Source organism: Geotrypetes seraphini, chromosome 12, assembly GCF_902459505.1.
Source record: "Geotrypetes seraphini chromosome 12, aGeoSer1.1, whole genome shotgun sequence".
In the NCBI taxonomy this organism is placed as follows: domain Eukaryota; kingdom Metazoa; phylum Chordata; class Amphibia; order Gymnophiona; family Dermophiidae; genus Geotrypetes; species Geotrypetes seraphini.
Window position 1 is genome coordinate 4,032,768 of NC_047095.1, and position 24,383 is coordinate 4,057,150.

At 44.6% G+C, this 24,383-nt stretch overlaps 1 protein-coding gene across 4 annotated transcripts in view; it reads right to left on the bottom strand.

The window, feature by feature from the left end:
* The window catches only part of DENND1B (DENN domain containing 1B), a 454,561-nt gene that overhangs the window by 341,580 nt on the left and 88,598 nt on the right, over nt 1-24,383 (bottom strand). For all 4 annotated transcript variants that reach the window (XM_033917142.1, XM_033917140.1, XM_033917139.1 and 1 more), the window contains exon 3: nt 23,203-23,246. In XM_033917142.1, coding sequence (XP_033773033.1) covers nt 23,203-23,246 — 44 coding nt within the window. The remainder of the gene's footprint in view (nt 1-23,202; nt 23,247-24,383) is intronic.

Below are 24,383 nucleotides of genomic sequence, written 5' to 3' on the forward strand. Positions count from 1 at the left end.
ATCCCTATAACCTACCTCTGCTCCTATCTGTACCCCTCAATCCCTTTGTCCTCTACGAACCTATCCAAACATTCTTTTCTCTCTCTCCCACCTCTCCTCTACTCCCAGATCTAGCATTGTTCACTCTCTCCTCACCCCTCCCTCCTATTGTCCAGCATTACTCTCTTTCCCTACTGTGGCTTATCTTAGCAGGGTCTTTTTTCATAGGAGTTACTGGCAGTGGTAGTGATTCATATACTCTATGCTGAAGACTTCTATCTTCCCGGGCCAAAACAGGAAGTTGCATCAGAGGGGGTAGAACAAGGCATAAGGGACGAATTCTGAGCACCAGAAGTAAAGCCTGGTAAGCATGGTTTATTGCCGACAAGGTAAGATAGCAGTGCTCATAGTTAAAAGCAGAATGCTGGGATTTGGAAGCTACATCTCCTGCCACTGGGCTATAGCTTCCAGCTGTTGTTCTCCCTTTAAGAGTCCACTGCACTGGTGAGAGAGATGCTAAACCATAAGTGTGGAGACAAAGGGGAATGGGACAGGTAATTTCTGGACCATAGGGATGGAGGAGAATCGAGAGGGAACAGGGAGTTGCTGCACCATAATGGTGGATGGAGTAAAGGGAGATGGGATATGGATGGTGATTCTGGTACAGTGACCCTTTCCCAGATTTGTCCTCAGAGATATATATGTTTTAATAAAACCTGACATTTTAAATACAAGTGAGAGATGATAGCAGCAGTTTAATTTTATGATGATTAATGGTATTAGAATTTTGTGTAGAGAAGCATACCAACACAGTGTGAATATTTGGTGTTAAAATTATCAGGAAAGATTCACTCTCTATGGCAGTTTATCCATAAGAATCAAGGGCCTTTAATCTTAGCTCACTGATAAATTAACATGATTACCTTTAAATATCTGAGTTATTCATATGTGACATTCCATCGACTGATCTGAAGACCAGCTCTTTGTAAAAGTTAAATGTCTTTGCCAAGGAGTGGACTGAGCAATATGAGCACATGTGGGGGAAAAAACTCTACACATTCTGATGGTTTAGATTTTGACTCTTGGTCCAATCATATTGGAGCTTATAATCACCTAAACAATACCTGATTATATTTAATTAGATATTAGAAAGATATCTGGATAGGTCAATACTCCTGAGTGCATCCAGATATCTCTGAACAGTTATTAAAGGCCTACAATTACTATAGCTTTAACCAGATAACAGCTGAACATTGCTGCTATTTGGCTAAAGTTAAAACCAGCCCCACAATACCTCAATTTTTAACAGATAGCTTATGGCCAGCATTCAAAATAACTGTCTACCAGTGCAAAATAAAAATAGCAAAAATATTTAACTCCAAAGTTAACTGAATAAATTATTTTGAATATCAATCCCATTGCTTCCAACAGTATCATAGGCGACAGAGCAGGTGTAAGCAACTACATTCCGAGAGCCACAACCCAATTGTGTTTTAAAAATTTCCAAAATGAATATGCATGAGATTGATTTGCATAGATTTCATGCATATACGTATATCGTAAAAATCTTGCAAATCCAACTGTGGTTGTGATCTCAGACAACTGTGGCTGCCCACTCATATGATAGAGAATAAACACAGTAATGGGAAAGTAATGTATGTAATGTAATTTATTTCTTATATACCGCTACATCCGTTAGGTTCTAAGCGGTTTACAGAAAATATACATTAAGATTAGAAATAAGAAAGGTACTTGAAAAATTCCCTTACTGTCCCGAAGGCTCACAATCTAACTAAAGTACCTGGAGGGGTAATAGAGAAGTGAAAAGTAGAGTTAGAGGAAAAATAAAAATAAAATAAACATTTTAACAAGACAGCATTGATCTAAATACTTTGGAAGGTAGAAGGAGAGGAGAGAAAGGATAGAAGCAGAAGGGGGAGCCGTTGAACAGTAGAATTCTGGAGAAATTTAAATGATAGAAATAGAACAAACAAAGACAAAAGGCAAAACAATAGATAAGATTAAAGATAAATCATAAGCTGGAAAAGTGGCAATACCCCAGTAATCACGGTAATTTCCAAGGGATGAAGATGATCTACATAGTATGTTATTACTGTGGTAACAACAATAATGATCATGGTTTTACCGTAGGGATGGTAACTGTTAATGCAGTAATACCTTCAAAATGTCAGGGCAATGTCATCTTTGACTCCCTCTCTCTCTTTCACCACCCAGATACAATATATCACTAAAAACTGACGCTTCTTCCTCTATAATATTACCAAAATCCAACCCTTCCTCTCTGAGCACATTACCAAAACACTTATCCACGCCCTCATCACCTCGCACTTAGACTACTGCAACTCACTACTCTTAGGCCTTCCGCTTAGCCATCTCGCTCCTCTCCAATTCCATCCAGAATTCGGATGCACAACTCATATTCCGGGAGAGCCACTTTACTCATGTTACCCCTCTCGTAAAGTCACTTCATTGGCTTCCCATAAATTTCTGAATACAATTCAAACTCCTCTTACTGACCTACAAATGCACTCACTCAGCTGCCCCTCACTATCTCTCTTCACTTATCTCCCCCCAATGATACCACCCCGTGAGCTCCGCTCAGCTGGTAAGTTCCTCCTTTCTGTTCCCCCTGCCTTGCTGCACCGTATGCTTGGAACAAGCTACCCAAATCCCTATGGCGGACTATGTGTCTGGCAGTGTTCATGGCCCAATTAAAAGCCCACTTCTTTGAGAGTGCTTTCGACTCCTAAACTCCTCTCACCTTGGGCTCTGCATCCCCAACCCTAAATGTCATGTCTGTCTGTTCAAGTTAGATTGTAAGCTCTTCCAAGCAGGGGCCGTCTATAAATGTCAAAATGTACAGCACTGCATTCATCTTTCACTGTTATATTGAGTGATAAGTAGTAGTAGTAGTGTTGCACCAATTTGGAAGAACAGCTACTTAAACTCAGAAACTTGTAAGAATGTCTCATCATTTTGGCAGAGGAAGAAAATGGTTTGGTCTAAACTAAGTCAGCTTCAGATGTATCTTTTAGCTGCTCCTGCAACCAGTATCTCATCTAAAAGGACATTTCCACTTGCTGGATTTACCATAGACAACCCAAGAACACAGATGAAGTCTAAAACAGTTGATACTCTTATTTTTTACATGTAACTTTAGAAAATGGGGAGCTATATAATCAGTATTTTTCATTATTTGTTCTTCAAGCTGAGTGTGACTTAATTTTGTGTTTAAATTAGGGGGATGGGAAAAAACTGTATGAAGATTGCGACTGTTTTTTATTACCGTGTTACACTCTCTAGTAGGTGATTTCCTCTTCTGGATGGATCACTGTTAAGATAAATTTTCAATAACCTATCCTCCACCTAGACAACAAAGAGCTAATTCTGAAATTAAGATTCAAAATGAGGTGAATATTTTCTGGCCAGAGCTAATTTCAACAAATTAAAATCTTACATTTAATTTGGTTTATAAATCTGCTGCCAAATATTATTTTCTGGTGGAATGACAACCTTAAGGGAAGTATTACTGGCTTTTACTACAGAGAAAGCAATAACTATTTACTCTTTCAGGAAAGAGGCTATTTGGTGCCATGCAGGTTCAAGATTATTTAAAAATATTGTCAACTTGAGCATAAGGGAAAAAAAACCAGCTCATGCAATTGAACATTTGTGACCCACCGAACAAAAAGGTACCAAAGGTGGGGTATGTGATTTACCAAATATACTCAAATATAAACCAATCCAAATATAAACCAAGCTAACATTTCCCTCCAAAAAAGAAGGTTGACTCAAATATAAACCGGGGGAGGGGGGCATTTAACATTCAAGTACAGTGCCCTTCCAGGCTATGCTTCCAGCGTCCCCCCCCTAGGCTCTGCACCCTGTTTGCCCTCCCTCCCTGCTCTGCCAGGTTCTGCATCCAGGCCCTCCCTTACTTCCTTGCCTGCAATGTTAGTCTCTGCACCCTGCCCCCATCCTTCTTGCCCTGCCAGTTATATACCCTGTCCCTCCTCCCTCCCGATGCCTTATAGGTTCAATGAGAACTCACAGCAGCCAATTAGCTAGTGGCTCTGCATGGGCAGGAGCAAAGGAAGGTCGCCCCTGCCACGGTTCACCACTGAACCACCAAGGAATTAACAGGTACACGGAGGGAGGGGAGATAAAAGTTGTTTAAAGTCAGCCAGGGCAGGAGACGGACGGACCACCAGGAATTTAAAAGATATGGGTGGAGGAAGTGAAGGGAAGTAGATAAAAATTGTTAAAGGTCGCTGGGCAGGAGATGGGAGGAATCGCTCCTGTCCCGGTCCACCGCTGGACCACCAGGTCTTAACACAGACCCGGCAAAGGCCTGCAACAGGTTAGGGAGGAGGGAAGGTTAGCACTGACCCGAATATAAAGCGGGCCCCCATTTTTGGGCCCCCAAATCTTGGTCTATATTCAAGTATATATGGTATTTATCATAACTCAAGAGAATTTTAACATCTTTACAGGCTTTCCAGCTGGCGTGGTTGATGTTTTTTGTCACTGAGCCACACATTTGTTAAATTATTTATTTAGTGATAATTATTTTATTTTCATTGAAATTCTCTTGAGTTATCTAATCTAATCTAATCTAACCTTAAGTTATATTACCGCATCATCTCCATGAGAATGGAGCTCGACACGGTTTACAAGAACTTAAAATAGTGGGTAGAGAAGAAGAAAAAGGATTACATGAACTTATGTGTAGAAGGGGGAAGGATAGAGCTACAATTTGCTGAAAAGCCAGGTTTTGATAGTTATTATCTGAGTATTTTGTCATACATATATATTTGTTTTTGTTTGGATTAACAATATTTTTTGAGAGATCATGACTTCCATTGGATGGGAGTCAAGTCTGGATTGTCAGCTGAGAAAATTGCTCAATTAATAAGTGGAAGTAGATTATTCGATTCTGCACATGTATAGGATGATTTAGAAGCAGATTGGATCTCTATTTTTAAATTGCACAAGGACCTTAATAAGAGAACAAATGCATGCGGCTGCATTGTTGGAATACTGCCATGTGCAGCGTATACCTAGGGGATTACGTTTAAACAAGGAACCGCGTTTCCTTGATAACACAGAATATGATGAAAGATGGAATACCATACTCTCTCAATGCTCACTAGATTTAATGCTTTTTTGACCACTGATATGTTGAACAACATCATTAAAGATATGGTCGCTGATTTAGTTAGATGGCTTGACCAACTAAAACAGGCTGAGGTGCAGCAGAATTTGAACAGCATTATCAAGAACATCTTAAACAAATTGACTTACACCAACAGGAAATCTGTAAACAGAAAATTGTCAAATTTCACCATGATGAAACAGATTATACCAAAGGGTATAATCTATCCATGGATGGATCAAGGAAGGAAATCAAGATGAAATCGTCCAAATTCTAAGAAACGGATTGTGTTTATTAATATATCTAGTGATTCCTCCATTGATAGTTCAGGGTTGACATCAACAACCTCTTCTAGTAGCAAAACAATGTCAGTTTACCTGAGTCTCTTTTACGGCCTTCCATCCCCTATGGCAACGATCAACAATTCAACTACAACTTCCAACAAATCCAAACCCTCAAAACAACGAAGAACCAGTAGACTTCAGTGTTCAACTTATCTTCTGAAGAGCTAACTCCGGTTGAAATATCTGTGCTCCAGTTAGGCATGTCTTTTGTGCCGTTTATTCCGGTGGACACATGATATCTATGTCCATCTTCATAGATTTTTTCAGGACATTGAAACTCAAACTTCACTTTGGATGGAATGATCATATGCATAGTGAAAATAAAACTTTTTTCAGAGTTTCACCATGTTCCTTCCACCTGGGTTCCCCCTGGACAGCCTGACGACATCATCTCTGTCTTTGAGAGCTTAGTTCTAAGGCTATGGCCTCACTGGGACACAAGAAAAATGAAACAACCCTATAATCTCACCTGAGCAAAGAATGCTGCTATTAAATCTCTTTCCCAGGACACTTCTATTGTGGTGACTAGAGCAGACAAGGGGGAAGGGGTGGTTCCACTTGATTTAATTCTGTATCAGGCTGAAGCTCATCGCCAGTTAACTGACTCTGAAATATATTGTCCAGCTTGACTGGTGATCCGATTCTGAGCTTTCAGAAAGAGGTGTATGAATTGTTATAATCAGGCGAATAATTTCCACTAAGGAATTAAAATATTTGCTCTGTCAATACCTCGTCATTCCCACCATTCACTTCCTCCTTAAAGTTCATAAATCTGTAGTTAATCCCCCAGGTCATCCTATTTTTTCTTGCTGCAAATCTTTATTTGAACCTTTGTCTCAATTTATTGATTTTTTTCTTCTGCCTTGCACATCTAATATTACATCTTTTGTACATGGCTCTATGGATTTCATTTCTCAACTTGAATGTATTACGATATCTAATGAGATCTAAAATAACATTCTTTTAGTCACGATGGACATTATCGCGCTCTAAACGAACATTCCTCAATCTGAGGCTTTGTCTACTCTCCAACAGTGTTTGTCTGCCTCACAACACAGTGAGTAACCGGTTGGAATTATTATTATTATCAATGGCCCATTTTGTGATCAATAAGAATTATTTAAATTTGGGAAACAATTTTATCTGCAAAAGAAAGGAGTGGCTATGGGGGCCACTACGCTCTCATCCATAGCCTGCCTCTTCATGGCAGCTTTTGAGGAGCAGTTTGTATATTCTGCATTTTTCCTAAAGTCATCTGTTGGAAAAGATATTTACCGTATTTTCACGCAAATAACACGCACCCGTATAAAACGCGCACACGTGTATAGCGCGCAGAAATCACGATGATAAGCACAAAAACTTTGGTATAACGCGCTCACGATTATACCGCGCATGCTGCCCGACTCTCCGTTCACCCCCCCTGACTTCCGTGCACTGCCCCGCCTCTCCGGCGCTGTCCCGACTCTCCGTTCACCCCCCCTGACTTCCGTGCACTGTCCCCCCTTGAAGGTCTGTCCCCATCCTGAAAGCCTGATGCCCCCCCCCCGACAGTCCGATACATCCCTCCCCCCGAAGGACCGCCGATTCCCAACAATATCGGGCCAGGAGGGAGCCCAATCCTCCTGGCCACGGCGACCCCCCCAACCCCACCCCGCACTACATTACGGGCAGGAGGGATCCCAGCCCCTCCTGCCCTCGACGCAAACCCCCCTCCCCCCAACGACCGCCCCCCCCAGCCGACCCGCGACCACCCTGGCGACCCCCACGACCCCCCCACCCCCCTTCCCCGTACCTTTGGTAGTTGGGCCAGAAGGGAGCCCAAACCCTCCTGGCCACGGCGACCCCCTAACCCCACCCGCACTACATTTACGGGCAGGAGGGATCCCAGGCCCTCCTGCCCTCGACGCAAACCCCCCTCCCCCCCAACGACCGCCCCCCCCAAGAACCTGCCGACCGCCCCCCCAGCCGACCCCGACCCCCCCTGGCGACCCCCACGCCCCCCCCCCCCCCCCCCCTTCCCCGTACCTTTGGTAGTGGGCCGGACAGACGGGAGCCAAACCCGCCTGTCCGGCAGGCAGCCAACGAAGGAATGAGGCCGGATTGGCCCATCCATCCTAAAGCTCCGCCTACTGGTGGGGCCTAAGGCGCGTGGGCCAATCAGAATAGGCCCTGGAGCCTTAGGTCCCACCTGGGGGCGCGGCCTGAGGCACATGGTCGGGTTGGGCCCATGTGCCTCAGGCCGCGCCCCCAGGTGGGACCTAAGGCTCCAGGGCCTATTCTGATTGGCCCACGCGCCTTAGGCCCCACCAGTAGGCGGAGCTTTATGGATGGATGGGCCAATCCGGCCTCATTCCTTCGTTGGCTGCCTGCCGGACAGGCGGGGTTTGGCTCCCGTCTGTCCGGCCAACTACCAAAGGTACGGGGTGGGGGGGTCGTGGGGGTCGCCAGGGGGATCGCGGGTCGGCTGGGGGCGGTCGGAGGTTCTTGGGGGGGGAACGGTCGTTGGGGGGGAGGGGGGTTTGCGTCGAGGGCAGGAGGGCCTGGATCCCTCCTGCCCGTAATGTAGTGCGGGGTGGGGTTAGGGGGTCGCCGTGGCCAGGAGGGTTTGGGCTCCCTTCTGGCCCGATATTGTCGGGAAGTCGGCGGTCCTTCGGGGTGGGGGTGCGAGTGGTCCTGCCCGGGGGGGGGGGATGTATCGGACGTCGGGAGTCGGCCGGGCAAGAGGGCTTGGGCTCCCTCTTGCTCCGATCGTGGGTGCGGGTGGGAGCGCGTGCGAGCGGTCCGTTCGGGGTGGGGTGCGAGTGGTCCTGCCGGGGGGGGGGATGTATCGGACGGTCGGGGAGGCGGCCGGGCAAGAGGGCTGGGGCTCCCTCTTGCTCCGATCGTGGATGCGGGTGCGGGTGGGAGCGCGTGCGAGTGGTCGTTCGGGTGGGGGTGCGAGTGGTCCTGCTGGGGAGGGTGAATCGGGCGTCGGCGGGGTGGGAACTATGTTTTAAAACTTTTGTATACCGCGCTCACGCATATAACGCGCGAGGGGTATGCGCGAGTAGGTAAAAAACGCGTATAACCGCGCGTTATATGCGTGAAAATACGGTAGATGATATTTTTGTCTTTGGGAAGGTTCCCAGACTGAATTAGATGAATTTACTACTTACCTTAATGGTTGTAATTTCAACATTCAGTTTACAGGCATGAGTCATCACACCACTATAAACATTTTAGACATACAGCTGACATACAATGCAGGCAAGTTTGAAACTTCTATTTTTTTGTAAGGTTACCAATGCGGTGCTACATTACCGCAGCTATCATCCTCGATCTCTTCGTAACAGTATTCCTATGGGGCAGATGTTAAGGCAGAAACGTTTGTGTTCCCTCTGAGGTGGATTTCTTTTTTTTTTTTATTCTTTATTTATAATTTTAATAATTGACAACAATTACAAGTCAATAAAAGAAAAACATACAATGTAAGTTGAAATTAAATCAAATTTCCAAACAGCTAAAGAATATCAAACTATACAACGCATTATTAATCCACAATTTGGAGACGAAGCTGAAGAAAAAGACTGAAATAAGTCAACCAGGAAATTTGGTAAAAGGCAAACAAAAGAGGCGGTTTGAGTGCTCTTAAACCAATCTTAGAGTTTAACTAGAGAACAAAGCAGCTCATGAAGACTCTCTATCAGAAATAAATTTAGATAACTGCTGTGAATCATAAAATACATACCTATTCCCCCCAAATGTCAAAACACATTTACAGGGATATCTTAGGACGAAGGTCGCCCCTAGCTGTACGGCCTGAGGTCTCAATATTAAGAATTGTTTTCTTCTTCTCTAGGTTGAACGAGATACATCAGGGTACCTCCTAATTATATTTGTCATGAATGGAACATCTCTATGTTTAAAATACATTTTAAGCAGCCAATCCCTGTCTGAATCAATTGCAAACTGTACTATTAATGTAGCAGGGAACTGATTCTCAGTATCCGACCTCTCTAGAAAAATGTATCAAATCCAAACTGTCAACAGATAAATTCTGCTGATTGGATTTTGAGATTTAACTCTCATCGGAAGGTAATATATTTTTGTGAGAGGTGGGTACGGTTTCTGGTACCTTTCAAAATTTCTGACAAATATTTTTTAAACCATAACTAGGGCAGTTGTTGTTTGTACTTTTGGAAAATTGATAATCTGGAGATTACTTCTCCTAACAGAATTTTCCAACATTTCTTGTTTAAAGTGCAAACTAGCACTGTCCTTAACCCAAGTCAGGGCTTGTACTTCCAAAGTTTTTACTTTAGTCTCGATGTCACTCGTTTAGTTCTCCAGACTTGTTACTTTATATTTTGAGGTTCCAAATTTTCTGATATAACAGTAGTACAGCGCAGAGATAATTGTTGAATTTGACTCCCCAGTGAAGTTTTGCATATTAGATATGGCCTCCCATATGGATTCCATTGTAATTACCTTAGGCCTTTGCAAGGGAACAATCTCAGTTCCAAGTGTCCCTGCTATGGCCCATCGAACCAGAGACCACTTCAGTTATCAAAAGATTTTCTTGGGCTACTGAGATACCTGTAGCCTCCGGGGTGCTTGAAGAATCTCCTTGGGTTTGCTGAGATCTCTTCACCGCTTGCCGTGATCTTACAGGCTCCGCCCTCCCCCCTTCCAGGGTCAGTCCTCCCACTCTGAGAGGACAGCAAGAGGGCATCTCGAAACCGGCGAGTCGACAAGCGACTCCTCCGTCGCAGCGGGACAGCTGGGCGGTCTTCGCTCATCCGGAGATAGGATGACAGCCTCGAAGGAGAGATCCCACACCTCAGGCCTGTGCAGTTTCTCCAGCCATGGCACCCTCCGGCTGTGGCGTTCGTGAGCCGCACGCTCCACGAAGACGTCCATCGGACCCGATAGTGCCACTGCCTCAACTGGAAACATCCGAAGTTTAGACTTCCTTTTCACCATAACTCACAGGGAATCCCACCACGAGCGCGACGGCGTCTCCGCAGCTACTCCAAAGGCGCCATCTTGGGTAAGCTCCGCCCCTCTGAGGTGGATTTTTAAAACACAAACATCCATCATGACCAGGCGGTTTTGCTCAGTGAGGTTATCCCTCTAGTATTATAAAGTAGGCAGAACGCAAATGGCTATTACTCCCTAAATCTGATCAGAGTTTCTGATCACAGGATGACTTGTGTTCTGCATTTTTCCCCCTTGTCCGCCCCTCTTCAGAACATCACTAATCATCATTTTCACTTTTTAGGATTCCATTCTGAATTTAAGGAGAGACCGAGGATTGCCTTTAAATGAGGCAGGAATCTTGGAGAATACTTGAGGCAACATATTGGACTTTTACCTACAGAGTCCTCACGAGGGCATACTCCATGTGGAGCATGTAAGTATGGTTAATACTCTATGAATAATGATGTTTTAGCCATCCCTAATACTAACATCAATTTTGAATTGAGATGCAAGACAGATTGCAATTCAGCGTAAGTAGTACCGTATTTTTCACGCAAATAACACGCACCCGTATAAAACGCGCACACGTGTATAGCGCGCAGAAATCACGATGATAAGCACAAAACTTTGGTATAACGCGCTCACGATTATACCGCGCATGCTGCCCGACTCTCCGTTCACCCCCCTGACTTCCGTGCACTGCCCCGCCTCTCCGTGCGCTGTCCCGACTCTCTCCGTTCACCCCCCCCTGACTTCCAGTGCACTGCCCCGACTTTCCGTGCGCTGTCCCGACTCTCCGTTCACCCCCCCTGACTTCCGTGCACTGTCCCCCCTTGAAGGTCTGTCCCCATCCATGAAAGCCTGATGCCCCCCCCCCGACGTCCGATACATCCCTCCCCCCGAAGGACCGCCGATTCCCCAACAATATCGGGCCAGGAGGGAGCCCAAATCCTCCTGGCCACGGCGACCCCCTAACCCCACCCCGCACTACATTACGGGCAGGGAGGGATCCCAGGCCCTCCTGCCCTCGACGCAAACCCCCCCCCCCCCCCAACGACCGCCCCCCCAGCCGACCCGCGACCACCCTGGCGACCCCCACGGCCCCCCCACCCCCCTTCCCCGTACCTTTGGTAGTTGGGCCAGAAGGGAGCCCAAACCCTCCTGGCCACGGCGACCCCCTAACCCCACCCCGCACTACATTACGGGCAGGAGGGATCCCAGGCCCTCCTGCCCTCGACGCAAACCCCCCTCCTCCCCAACGACCGCCCCCCCCAAGAACCTCCGACCGTCCCCCCAGCCGACCCGCGACCCCCCTGGCGACCCCCACGACCCCCCCACCCCCCTTCCCCGTACCTTTGGTAGTTGGCCGGACAGACGGGAGCCAAACCCGCCTGTCCGGCAGGCAGCCAACGAAGGAATGAGGCCGGATTGGCCCATCCATCCTAAAGCTCCGCCTACTGGTGGGGCCTAAGGCGCGTGGGCCAATCAGAATAGGCCCTGGAGCCTTAGGTCCCACCTGGGGGCGCGGCCTGAGGCACATGGTCGGGTTGGGCCCATGTGCCTCAGGCCCGCGCCCCCAGGTGGGACCTAAGGCTCCAGGGCCTATTCTGATTGGCCCACGCGCCTTAGGCCCCACCAGTAGGCGGAGCTTTAGGATGGATGGGCCAATCCAGGCCTCATTCCTTCGTTGGCTGCCTGCCGGACAGGCGGGTTTGGCTCCCGTCTGTTCCGGCCAACTACCAAAGGTACGGGGAAGGGGGGTGGGGGGGTCGTGGGGGTCGCCAGGGGGATACGCGGGTCGGCTGGGGGGCGGTCGGAGGTTCTGGGGGGGGACGGTCGTTGGGGGGGAGGGGGGTTTGCGTCGAGGGCAGGAGGGCCTGGGATCCCTCCTGCCCGTAATGTAGTGCGGGGTGGGGTTAGGGGGTCGCCGTGGCCAGGAGGGTTTGGGCTCCCTTCTGGCCCGATATGTCGGGAAGTCGGCGGTCGTTCGGGGTGGGGGGGCGAGTGGTCCCTGCCGGGGGGGGGGGATGTATCGGACGTCGGGGAGTCGGCCGGGCAAGAGGGCTTGGGCTCCCTCTTGCTCCGATCGTGGATGCGGGTGCGGGTGGGAGCGCGTGCGAGTGGTCGTTCGGGGTGGGGGTGCGAGTGGTCCTGCTGGGAGGGTGAATCGGGCGTCGGGCGGGGTGGGAACTATGTTTTAAAACTTTTGTATACCGCGCTCACGCATATAACGCGCGAGGGGTATGCGCGGTAGGTAAAAACGCGTATAACGCGCGCGTTATATGCGTGAAAATACGGTATATGGCATTATTTGCCCTTGCTGTAAACTCTATATAGGGCAAACTAAGAGGCCAGAAAAAATCCAAATAGCGGAACACCTAAGCTGCATTCGCACCAATAAAATTGAATCCCCTTTAGTTGAACACTGGGGACAAGCTAGTCACTCTCTATGGGATTTAAGATTTTATGTTTTGAAGCAGTTTGCCTCCAGGAACGAGGGTGATATTTCTCACTTTGCTTACTTACCATGAACAGTGGTTGATTATTGCATGGGGCACACAGAGAAATTGAGGTGACTTGTTCCACATTAATGTGTTTTTGATGTTATATATATATTTTTTGTTCTTGGATTTATCAGTGCTCTTCCTAGCCGCCAGGCTATTTTGTCAAATTAATTGCAACTGTGATTCTTACGTATGTTGGTTCACGGCATTTAAATTTCAGCATCATTTTAGTGAATCAAGTGATTTTCACTTGGCAGTTGGAAAACCACTATGTTTGGGAGTGTATGGTCTTCTTCTCTCAACCCAGTAAGGAAGCCAATAATATTTTTAATGAATGATTTTTGGAGTATTTTTTTATATTGTGTGACATGTTTTTAATTTCTTTGTGCTGATATATTTCATTTTTTGTTTTTCATTTTTAGTACTGATTTCTTCCTCTTGAGAAAGACTCTTGAAACACGATTTATATCAAGGAAGTAGAGTAGAACTTGTACCGACATCGTATTTTATGATTATGGATGTGGATTTTGAATGATTCTGAATGGACTATTTTTGAATGAATTTTTGGAATATGAATTTGATTGTCACACTGTGGATATTGGGAATGGGAACACACAGATTCTGCTGCAAGCTGGTACGCGTTGTTACAGTAATGTAATTTCTCACTGCCCCTTCAATCAGGACATTGAAGAAACAACCAAGATAAGTAATTTTTTACTTTTTCAGGATAATATTGAGTTAGCATCTTGTTAGGAAGGCAGGGAGGGTGTTTGCCATGATGTAAGAGGCCTACATCTTTACAGATTTACAGCTGCGTGGTTGATGTTTTTTGTCATTGAGCATACATTTATTAAATTATTTATTTAGTGATATTTATTTTGATTTCATTGAAATTCTCTTGAGTTATGATAGTTATTATCTGAGGATTTTGTCGTACATATATATTCTCTCTTTTTGTTCTATATGGTATTTATGCCACATGACACAGGGATGCCAACTGAAGAATCCTGTAAAAAAAATACAGAATCAGGTACAGACCAATTATATCTTTAAAAAATGAGCAATGTTTATCAATGATAAAGTAATTAACCCTAGCAATCACATACCCTATTTTAGGTATCTGCAGTTTTTTAGGCTATAGAGCATGAAAAACATTCAAGTTGTAAAAAAATTGCATTGTCCAATTCTACTGACCCTATAGTAGGCAAAACTTTCAAAAATGAAAGTTTCCTTTCCAAACTTTTATAACTTTATCTCTGTTATTTATAACCCCACTTTTGGTACCTTTTTGCTCAATGGGTCCCCCGTATATATTGCAGAAACCATAGATTGGTTATTAAATAGGTTAAATAAGACTAAGAAGCCAAAATTCAGTAAAATGATATCCACTAAAAAAACAGCCAGGGAGAGAGGAGCATTTTGTTTGCGCTTGGTGAGAAGCCTTTGTTTGGACAGCTGATTAGTGCTTACTCCAAAACAACTGACCAATGTCATGGAGGGTGAATCCCTTGAGACGCAGGATCTATGATGAGCCAAATAGGGAAAAACCTGGAGTCTGCGACTTCATAAAGCTGCTGCTACCACTACCAGTCATTGGTGAAAATTCTGGGAGATGATGGCAGGCCAAAAGGTAGCACCTTGTATTGGTAATGCTGATTTCCCACCCAAAATCTTAGGATCTTGCGAGAGGCTGGATGAATGGTAATGTGAGTGTAAGCCTCCTTGAGATCCAGAGAGCATAACCAATCATTGCGATTCAGAAGGAGATACAAAGATGCCAGAGACAGCATTTGAAATATTTCTTTGACGAGAAATTTGTTCAGAGCTCTGAGATCCAATATTGGTCGGAGACCTCCCATCTTCTTCAGTACAAGGAAATACCGGGAGTAAAATCCTGTGCTCTGCTGGTCCAAAGGAACTTTCTCGATGGCATGGAGAACGAGCAGAGCTTCGACTTCCCAAACAAGATGGGAGGTCTGGTGAGAGTTGGAAGGAGACTCCCTAGGCGGTTGATCTGGAGGAATGTGAAGGAAATGAAGGGAATAACCCTCCTGAATGATGAAAAGAACCCAGAGATCTGATGTGATTAATTTCCATCGATGGTAGAAGTAGGGAGAGACGACCGATGGAAGAGGGGGAGACAGAGACACATTGATTGGAGTTATGCTCTGCCGCAGATGGTCAAAAAGGTTGTGTTGCCTTGAACGCAGCAGGTGTTTTGGCTATCTGGGGATGTTGTTGGCGTTGTTTCTTCTGCGATGGTCTAGAATAAGGCACCGACTTCAGGGGATAACGCCTCTGTATGAGGAAGATGGTTTGAACCCCCTAAAAGCAGAAGATTTAGCTTTGGGCCTGAATAATGATGCAAAAGATTTCTCATGCTCCGAAAGCTTCTTGGTTGCATTTTCTATGGAATTCCCGAAGAGTTCATCCCCCAGGCAAGGGATGTTCACTAACCGGTCCTCAAGGTTAGGGTCCATGTCTGCAACTCTTAACCATGCCAGTCTCCTCATGGCTATTGAGATTTCTGAGACCCTGGAGGTCAGCTCAAATGCATCATATGAAGATTGCACTAGATGGACTCGGAGCTGAGAAAGAGTATGGTACATGTGTTAAACTCTGGTACACGGTGAGAGAATAAGTACTTGAAAAAAGTTGGCATGGTCTTAATCCAAAATTTTAAGTATGGATTGAAGTAAAAGTTGTAATTTAAAACTCTGTTGGCCATCATAGAGTTTTGATACAACCTTCTACCAAACTTGTCCATGTGTCTACCCTCACGCCCCAGAGGTACTGTAGCATATAACTTTGAAGGGGCTGACTTTTTCAGAGTAGACTCCACTACCAGAGTCTGGTGGGATAATTTATTGTAAAAATTTATATACCGTTTCCCAGGTACTGCTGGAAATTGAGTATGGGGTATCCAGATTTTGCAGAAAGTATGCTTGAGAATGCCATACATAGGAAGCTTGAGTAATTCCTTAGGAGGATATTTCATCTCCAATTCCACTAGGTACTCCTCGGTATATTTGGAGTCTGCTTCCATTATTATGCGGAGGTCTTTACCCATTGGCCGGATAAAGCGGGTAAAGGAGACCAGTTCTGATGGCGAAGGTTCCCTATGAGAAGTGGAATGAGTAGACTCCTCTGCCAGGGAACCATAAGGTGAAACTTCATGTATATACCTGAAATGAATATTTGAATCATCAGGCATGGAAGAAGATGAGTGCCTCTTACTGGAACGGTATTGAGGTGAAGACAGAGGTGATGCAGATATCTTATGGCTTCGCTGAATGTGCAAGAGAGAGGTGCTTCGACTTGGAAGTATGTTTTCCAGACTTCAAGGATCTGGAGATGAATGTCTAGAACGACTAGATCTTTGCCATGAAGTACAACGGCTCTTCTGCTGACGTTCCAAAGAGGCAGAACAGCATCTGGGAGAGCAATGCTTCGAAGGGGATCGATGCCTTGATGATCGATGTTTTGGAGAAGAGGATCGATGCTTTGATGGCCGACGCTGTGGAGAAGACCGATGTTTTGAAGGTCGATGCTTTGTAGCAGATGAAGAGCGATGCTTCGGTGAAGATGAAGAATAATGCTTTGATGAGTGATGCTTTGGTGAAGCAGATCGGTGCCTCGAAGACCGATGTCGAGAAGCATGGCTTGAGGATGAGCATCGACAATGTCGAGGCAGTGCCTATGTCTTGGTACCTTCAGTTGGCATGGAGCGATGCTCAGGCTGGACCGCTACCGGTGGAGTCAACATGGGAGTGACCTTTGAGAACATGCTGCCAAACTCCAACTTAGAGCATCAAGTTTCTCTTTAAAGGCCTGCACCAATACCTCAGGGGCTGATGCCAGTATCACTGATGCCACGTCTCGCTCCGGTGAGGAATACATCGAAGAAGATGCACCTCGAGACTTGGAGGCGAGCCGCATCAGAGGTCTTTGTGTGGCCGATACGAATGTGTTCGATACCTGTATGGCCTGAGACCCTTTCTGGGAAGCTGGTGTCTTAGCTGGCTTACCTGACTGAGACAGTGCCACTGACTTTGACATCGACTTGGACACCGATACTTCGATAGATGTCAATGTCTTCGATGTCGACGGTTTAACCGATGTCGGGTTCATAGAAGCTGCATCCATAGTCCCGAAAATTTCTCTTTGTTGTTTAAGACGGTTTTTAATTGATCTTTTCTGTAGCGTGGCACAGCACAAACAAGACTCCATACAGTGGTATGCACCACTTGTGTGGGTCTGTTAAAGAAATCGTGCACTGACACCTGCTACACTTTTTAAAGCTGGTGATCGGGCGGGACATGGACGGGAACACCACCTCAGCCAAATCAAAGTCAGAGGGCTGAGGCGGAGGACAAGGCCCCGCCATCAAAAACGTCCGACAGAAGAAAAAAGACAAAGACAGAAAATATATATATTTTTTTTTAAAAAACAATTTTTAAGAAAGACAGAAGTAAAGACCGATCAAATGATCAAAATAAACCCAAAGGAAAAAAAATTCCGTGAGAAATGGAAGGCACTAGAAAAATGCGCATAACTTTGAATATAGACTTCTCAGCTCCGCGGAACAACTAGAACTGAGGAGACGCATGCCCTATGTCGGGCGGGAAGGCATTTGCACATGCGCGGTACAGTCAGTTGCAAACTTTCTAAAGTTCTTCAAGCAAGATTCCTTGTGCAGCTGACTGCATCGGGGCTCCGTGGATGACATCACCCATACATGAGAATATGCTGTCTGCTTGTCCTGGGATAACAGATTAATCTACCTCCGATGGGAAGATTGTGAGGAAGAGACAGGGGAATATTGGCAATGCTCTCCAGAAAGGAGTCAAAAAGGATGACTGCTGTTTGGATTGGGTCACAAGCGGAGTTCCGCAGGGGTCGGTGCTGGGACCGCTCCTCTTCAATATCTACATAAACGACCTAGAGGCGGGAACAAAATGTGAGGTCATTAAATTTGCAGATGATACCAAACTATACAGCAGGGTTAAAACCACGGACTGCGAGGATCTCCAAAAGGATCTAACGACACTGGAAGAGTGGGCCAAAAAATGGCAAATGAGCTTCAACATAGGGAAATGCAAGGTCATGCATGTGGGGAAAAAGAACCCGATGTTCACTTACAAAATGGGGGGATCACTACTAGGGGTCAGCAACCTTGAAAGAGACCTGGGAGTGATGGCAGACGCAACACTGAAGGCGTCGACGCAGTGGAAAGCAAACAAAATGTTGGGTATCATTAAGAAGGGTATCACGACCAGGACGAAGGAAGTCATCCTGCCACTGTATCGTGCAATGGTGCGGCCGCATCTGGAGTACTGTGTCCAGTACTGGTCGCCGTACCTCAAGAAGGACATGGCAGTACTTGAGGGAGTCCAGAGAAGAGCAACTAAGCTGATAAAGGGTATGGAAAATCTCTCATATACTGACAGATTGAAACCGCTAGGGCTTTTCTCCCTGGAGAAGCGGAGACTTAGAAGAGACATGATAGAAACCTTCAAGATCCTGAAGGGCATAGAAAAAGTAGACAGGGACAGATTTTTCAAATTATGGGGAACCACAAGTACAAGGGGGCACTCGGAGAAATTGAAAGGGGACAGATTTAGAACAAACGCTAGGAAGTTCTTTTTCACCCAGAGGGTGGTGGATACATGGAACGCGCTTCCAGAGGCTGTGGTAGACAGGAGCACGTTACAGGGCTTCAAAGAAGGTTTGGATAGGTTCCTAGAAGACAAAGGGATTGAGGGGTATAGATAGGTGTAGAGGTAGGCTATAGGGATAGGAGAAGAGGTAAGTATAGGGATATGAGTGGAGATAGGTTATAGAGCTAGTCAGGGACCACTGCTCAGGCAATGGGCCTGATGGGCCACCGCGGGAGCGGACCACTGGGCGAGATGGACCTCTGGTCTGCCTCAGCGGAGGCAACTTCTTATGTTCTTATGTTGTGATTTCTGTGGTTTTTGTTGACTTGTGTGAGGTCATTCAGAAGCAGGTTTAGAAGATGAGGAAGAAGGCTGATTGTTGCGGTGTTTAGCATTATAGTAATATGAATGTCTGGGTGAGGCAGAATACCTTCTAGACAATGAAGAAGATTGAGAGGTTTGTGGTTTGAATAAAGTAGTGGTCATATCTGTGTTTTTAAAATCTTATCTGCAGCTTTCTCAATTTTTTCTCCAAACAGGTCATCTGCTTTAAAAGGCACAGTGGAAAGGCATTCCTGAACTGAAGTTTCCAGATCATACACACAAAGTCAGGCCAAACTGTGCATTGCTATGGCTACTGCAGATGTTCATAAAGAAACATCAAAGACATGAAAAGCTTCTCTGGCTATGAAACAAGTCCTTAGATAATTGTTGGTATTGCTTTAAAATTGTCTGGGGGAGAAATTCCTCAAATTCTGAAGTAAATGGACATGTAAAATGGGTAATCCATAATTCTGGTAAGGAGCTTAGGTGACTGAAAAATGCATTTGTCAAAAGAGTCTAATGTTCTGGTTTCTCTGCCCATTTTTGATGGGCAAAGCCCATTCCATCTGCCTTATAAAGTCAGTAAAATATATACTTTCTGGTGGAGATGTGTGTCGTTAAGGAAAAGGGGAAGGATCAGAAGGTATACCATAGGATTCTTCTGCTGAGTATTCTGGCAACTCCTCACCTGTGTAGCTGGAGATATCTGAGTCAGACTGCTCGAAGTTCTACCTACTAGGGGAATCAGGGAGTGTGCATTGAGAGGAATATCAACTGTGCATCAAGGTGCAGGTTGATATTCTGAGGCAGGAGATCACTTCTTCACTGATGACGATGCATGGTCCTTGCCAAATCCAAAGCTCAACATCGAACAGGGGTACAAGACCTCATCCTCGATCAATACTTCAATGTATCCTTGGGCTAGACTGAGGCAGGCATAGAAGTCTTTAATGCCTGTGAAGACTGCAACTACAGCAGCCCCATAAGCTCTTTTTAAGCACAGCCCGGATCTCTTCTTGGAGAGTTGGTGCTGGTACCAGAACAGAAATCTGCATGGAAGCAGTTTGATGTACCAGTTGGTGTGGTGTGGGAGACCTCTATGTCGAGGCATGCCTACAAAGAGACATCATTTAGATGGAAGGAGAACAGTCAATTATTGGGAAGATATATTGGCATGCTAGAAGGGGAGGAATGTTTGTACTTTTTAGCTTTCTTACATACTACATCCTTTGATACTCAAGGCATCAATGAAGATGATGTAGAGTCCTGCCTCTCCAAGGAGCCCAACGCCCTAGATGTAATGTTGATACACTCGGCACCAATGTAGATGCCAGGGTCATAGGTGGCTGAGCTTCGGCTTCCAAGTCCCCTTCCATGCTGGATGTTGATGTCAATGTGGTACTGAAAAGTTTTTCGAACTGATGCTGCTGGGCTTTGAGTTGCCTCTTTTGCATATGGAGACAGAAGGCACAGTTAATGCCCTGATGTTCAGGACCCAAACACTGGACACACCAATTATGTGGGTCAGAGCCTGAGATGGTCTGATTACATCGAGAGCATTTTTTGAAGCCACTTGACATGGAGGGGAAAATGGCTGATACTAAATCAAAGGGCTCCATGACCTGGGGAGCTTGAGTGAAAAGAATGACAAAAAATATTGATGTTCCCTGTAGGAAAAGAGGCTTGAGGTGGCCCAAAGGTCAAAAACTGAAAAGTTCATAAATTAAACCAAAGTTGGGAAAAAACTGGAACATGATTAAAAACAAAGAATGATGATGAAAACTATGAAAAAACAAAGCTGGGAAGGCACAAAAAAAGTAGAAAAGTTTGATGCACCAAAGATATAGCTTCTCAGCTCTGCAGAAACCAAAGAACTGATAGTCCCGCGAGCAAATATCAGGCAGGAAGACACCAACAAGCATGAAGTATGGGTAATGCCTAAAAAATACATTACATTAGTGATTTCTATTCCGCCATTACCTTGCGGTTCAAGGCGGATTACATAAGAATTGTCATTATGTTATGACATATTTAGGCGGATTACATAAAAATTGTCATGAAATTAGGTAATACATAATGGGTAATTTGAACATTTTAGATTTGATAAGGAGAAGATAGTGTAGTAGGTGAAGCTTGGGATCTGGTCATGTTAAACAGGTTTTATGTATTTTTTGAAGAGTAGGGTTTTTGTTTCTTTTTTGAAGGTTTTGTAGTCTGTGGTTGAAGACAGCAGATTGGTGATTTTGCTGCTCTGGTGGCCATTAGGTTGTCATATAGTTTTCTTCACAATACAAAGTGACCATGCACTTCATAGTGTCCGTACTAGGTTCAGTGGATAATATCACCTATATATGAGGAAAATTATGCCTGCTTGTCCTCAGAGAATTATCATTATTTGCACATTTGCAATATCTTTTTCCTAAGAGGAGAAAAAACCTCAGAATAACTAGTGACTAATAAATGCAAGGTCCCTAGTTGCTATTGGAATTTTGTTAGTATTTGTTCCACCACAAGTCTAACAAGTCTTACCCATACCATCAGGTGTTGAATTTAATGATTTGCATGGAATGTACTTTATATGCTGAGAATACACTATCTGATATGATGCAGGTTTTAGGGTTTTCAACTTCAGACTGATTTCCCATTTTCTTTAAGAATTTAAGATCAAGAATCCATCAATCCCAGCATCCTGTTTCATAGGCCAATTTCACCCACTATAATACAGTAAACCCCCGCAAATTCGCAGTTCAGCGTTTGCAGACTCAGTCGTTTGCGGTTTTTCACTGCAGCTGGCAGCCACTTTAACCAGGTGGTCGCTAGGACCGTGAAGACTTATCTTCATGGACAGGATGGCCTTTTCAACGGCGCTTTGCGCATCTCGTGCCTGGAAATCCCCAACGCTGCATTCTTTGCCAGGGGATGGAAGCCCTTTCCTGCCGCTGTCGTCAGAGAAAAAGAAAACGGCATCTGCGGTCAGCAAGAAAAAGAAGCAACTGACTCCGAAGGCTTACAGAACCCTTCCCCCCGCAGGTTTACATCTTCTAAAAAGGTTTAAACTATGAAATATGCTTTATTTTTTACCACATCTGATAATCGCGGTTTTTCACAATTCGCAGGTGCTCCTGGAATGGAACCCCCGTGAATTTTGGGGGAGTACTGTATACCCAACAGATCCCAAAGAGTAGATAACTTTCTTATTGTTCACCCCCGAGGATAAGGAATAGATTTCCTATACCTACCTTGATAATAGCTAATTATGAACTTTTCCTCTAGAACCTGTTCAAATCCCTTCTAACCCAGCTAGGCTTGCTGCCTTGACGGCATGCTCAAACAACAAATTCCACAGCTTGATTGTTAAGAGGAAAACAAACATTTTATCCAATCTCTCTACAGAACAGAAAATGTGCTAGCTAAATTGAATTTTATCATAAGAACATAAGAATAGCCTTACTGGGTCAGACCAATGGTCTATCAAGCCCAGTAGCCCGTTCTCACAGTGGCCAATCCAGGTCATTAGTACCTGGCTAAAACCCAAGGAGTAGCAATATTCCATGCTACCGATACAGATGCAAGCAGTAGCTTCACCCATGTCTTTCTCAATAACAGACTATGGACTTTTCCTCCAGGAACTTGTCCAAATCTTTCTTAAAACCAGCTACACTATCTGCTCTTACCATATCATCTGGCAATACGTTCCAGAGCTTAACTATTCTCTGAGTGAAAAAAAAATTCCTTCTATTGGTTTTAAAAGTAACTATATTTCTCTACAGTACAGTAAACACTAACAGCAATCTTGAACAAATCCTAGAATTAGAAGAAAAGAAGCTTACAGTATGTTCTTACAAAGTGCTGTTAAAACATATAATAGCACTTTAATCTCAAGCTGTATGAAAAAGAAAGATTCAGCATTTTTATGCTTTGATTGTAATCACAGAAAGGTGGTATGTGAAATCTCATCCCATTTCCCTTATGCCTAATAATTGTCATACAAGAACCACTGCCAAAAAGCTCTGAAAGGAAAAAGGAGAGAGAGAATTTAAAAAGTGTAATTGGTGTAAGAAAATAATATATTATGGTATAATATCCTTTCAAACTACACCTGTAAATATTCTAGTCACAGATATATTCTAATTACCAATCCGTCAGTTGAAGACTTCCTTACTGATATCATTAGCATCTACCTTTCCACAGATGACTGGGAAGGGGATTTTTTTTTTAAATTCTAACATAAAATAGTTCAATCTCATGTTTCCAACCTGGTCTCCAAAGTCCTCCGGGAACTTCCACAGCACCACTGGATCTGTAAATAATTGACAGACAGCATTAATCAGAGGCAAAGGAACTGAGTACAGTCAGAGTATATTAATATTAAAGAGAGGGTCATCTTAGCTTCAAGCTTGCAGGCAAGTGCTAAAAAGTATCCTCAAAATCAGCTATAATACTGGATTATGAAGAAGATCCTTTTATTTTATATATGGGAATTTTTGTAAGGCAGGATACTGCCCTCTCACAAGACTATCTTTATATTAAGAGGATTATTTACTTTTATTGAAATCAATAGGCATCTTTAAAAAAAAAATCAACAGATACAATTACAATTCTAAGAACATTTCTCTCACTGTAGATGCTGGAGAAAGTACTTTATTTATTCTGTGCAGTAGGAATAAGCAGAAGTTAAGATAAGATAAAAGTTCATGAATACACTGTCCAATTGCCTTACACACATATGCAAATCCTAGACTAGACATAGATGGTTGATTATACCTTTGGCAGCCATAGCTATTAATGTTTGGCCTCCTTTTACTTCCATTTACTTTTGAGGATCATGCAAAATCATTCATTGATATTTTATAGAATTTCAATGCAACTTAATTCACTCAGGAATGCTTCAGCCACTAATGCTGGCTGTCTCGCAGATACTCAGTTCAGGTCTAACCAAGCATGCATGGGACAGCCAGCATTTGTGTCCGACGCACACTTAAATGAAGTGTTGCTATAGGCAAGATCCAGGCAAGAGATGTCTTCAGTTGGCAGGGCTTGACATCCAGGCCAGCAAAGGTAATATTGCAACTGGCAGCCAAGAGGATGGGAGAAGCATATTGGGTGTACAGCAGCGGTCTCCTCAGCTCATTCCATAGCTCAAAGATTAAAGCAGCTCTTAGGAAGGTGGAATAGATCATGTGCCAGATCAATCTTACTGTCTAGGGAAAACACCTAGTATAGGTGAGCAACAATGTTTTTTCTTTTCAACAAGCAGAATTGAGGCAACATATACAAATTGATGTCTCCAAAGATCAGGGATGCTTAAAGATTAATTTATTGGCCATTGAGTACAACAGCCCACACAAATCAAGAAAAAAAATGCAGGAGCTCCAACTTGACAGCATGACGGCTGGCTAGCACAACTCTGTCAAAGAGACTGTCTTCTATCGAGTGG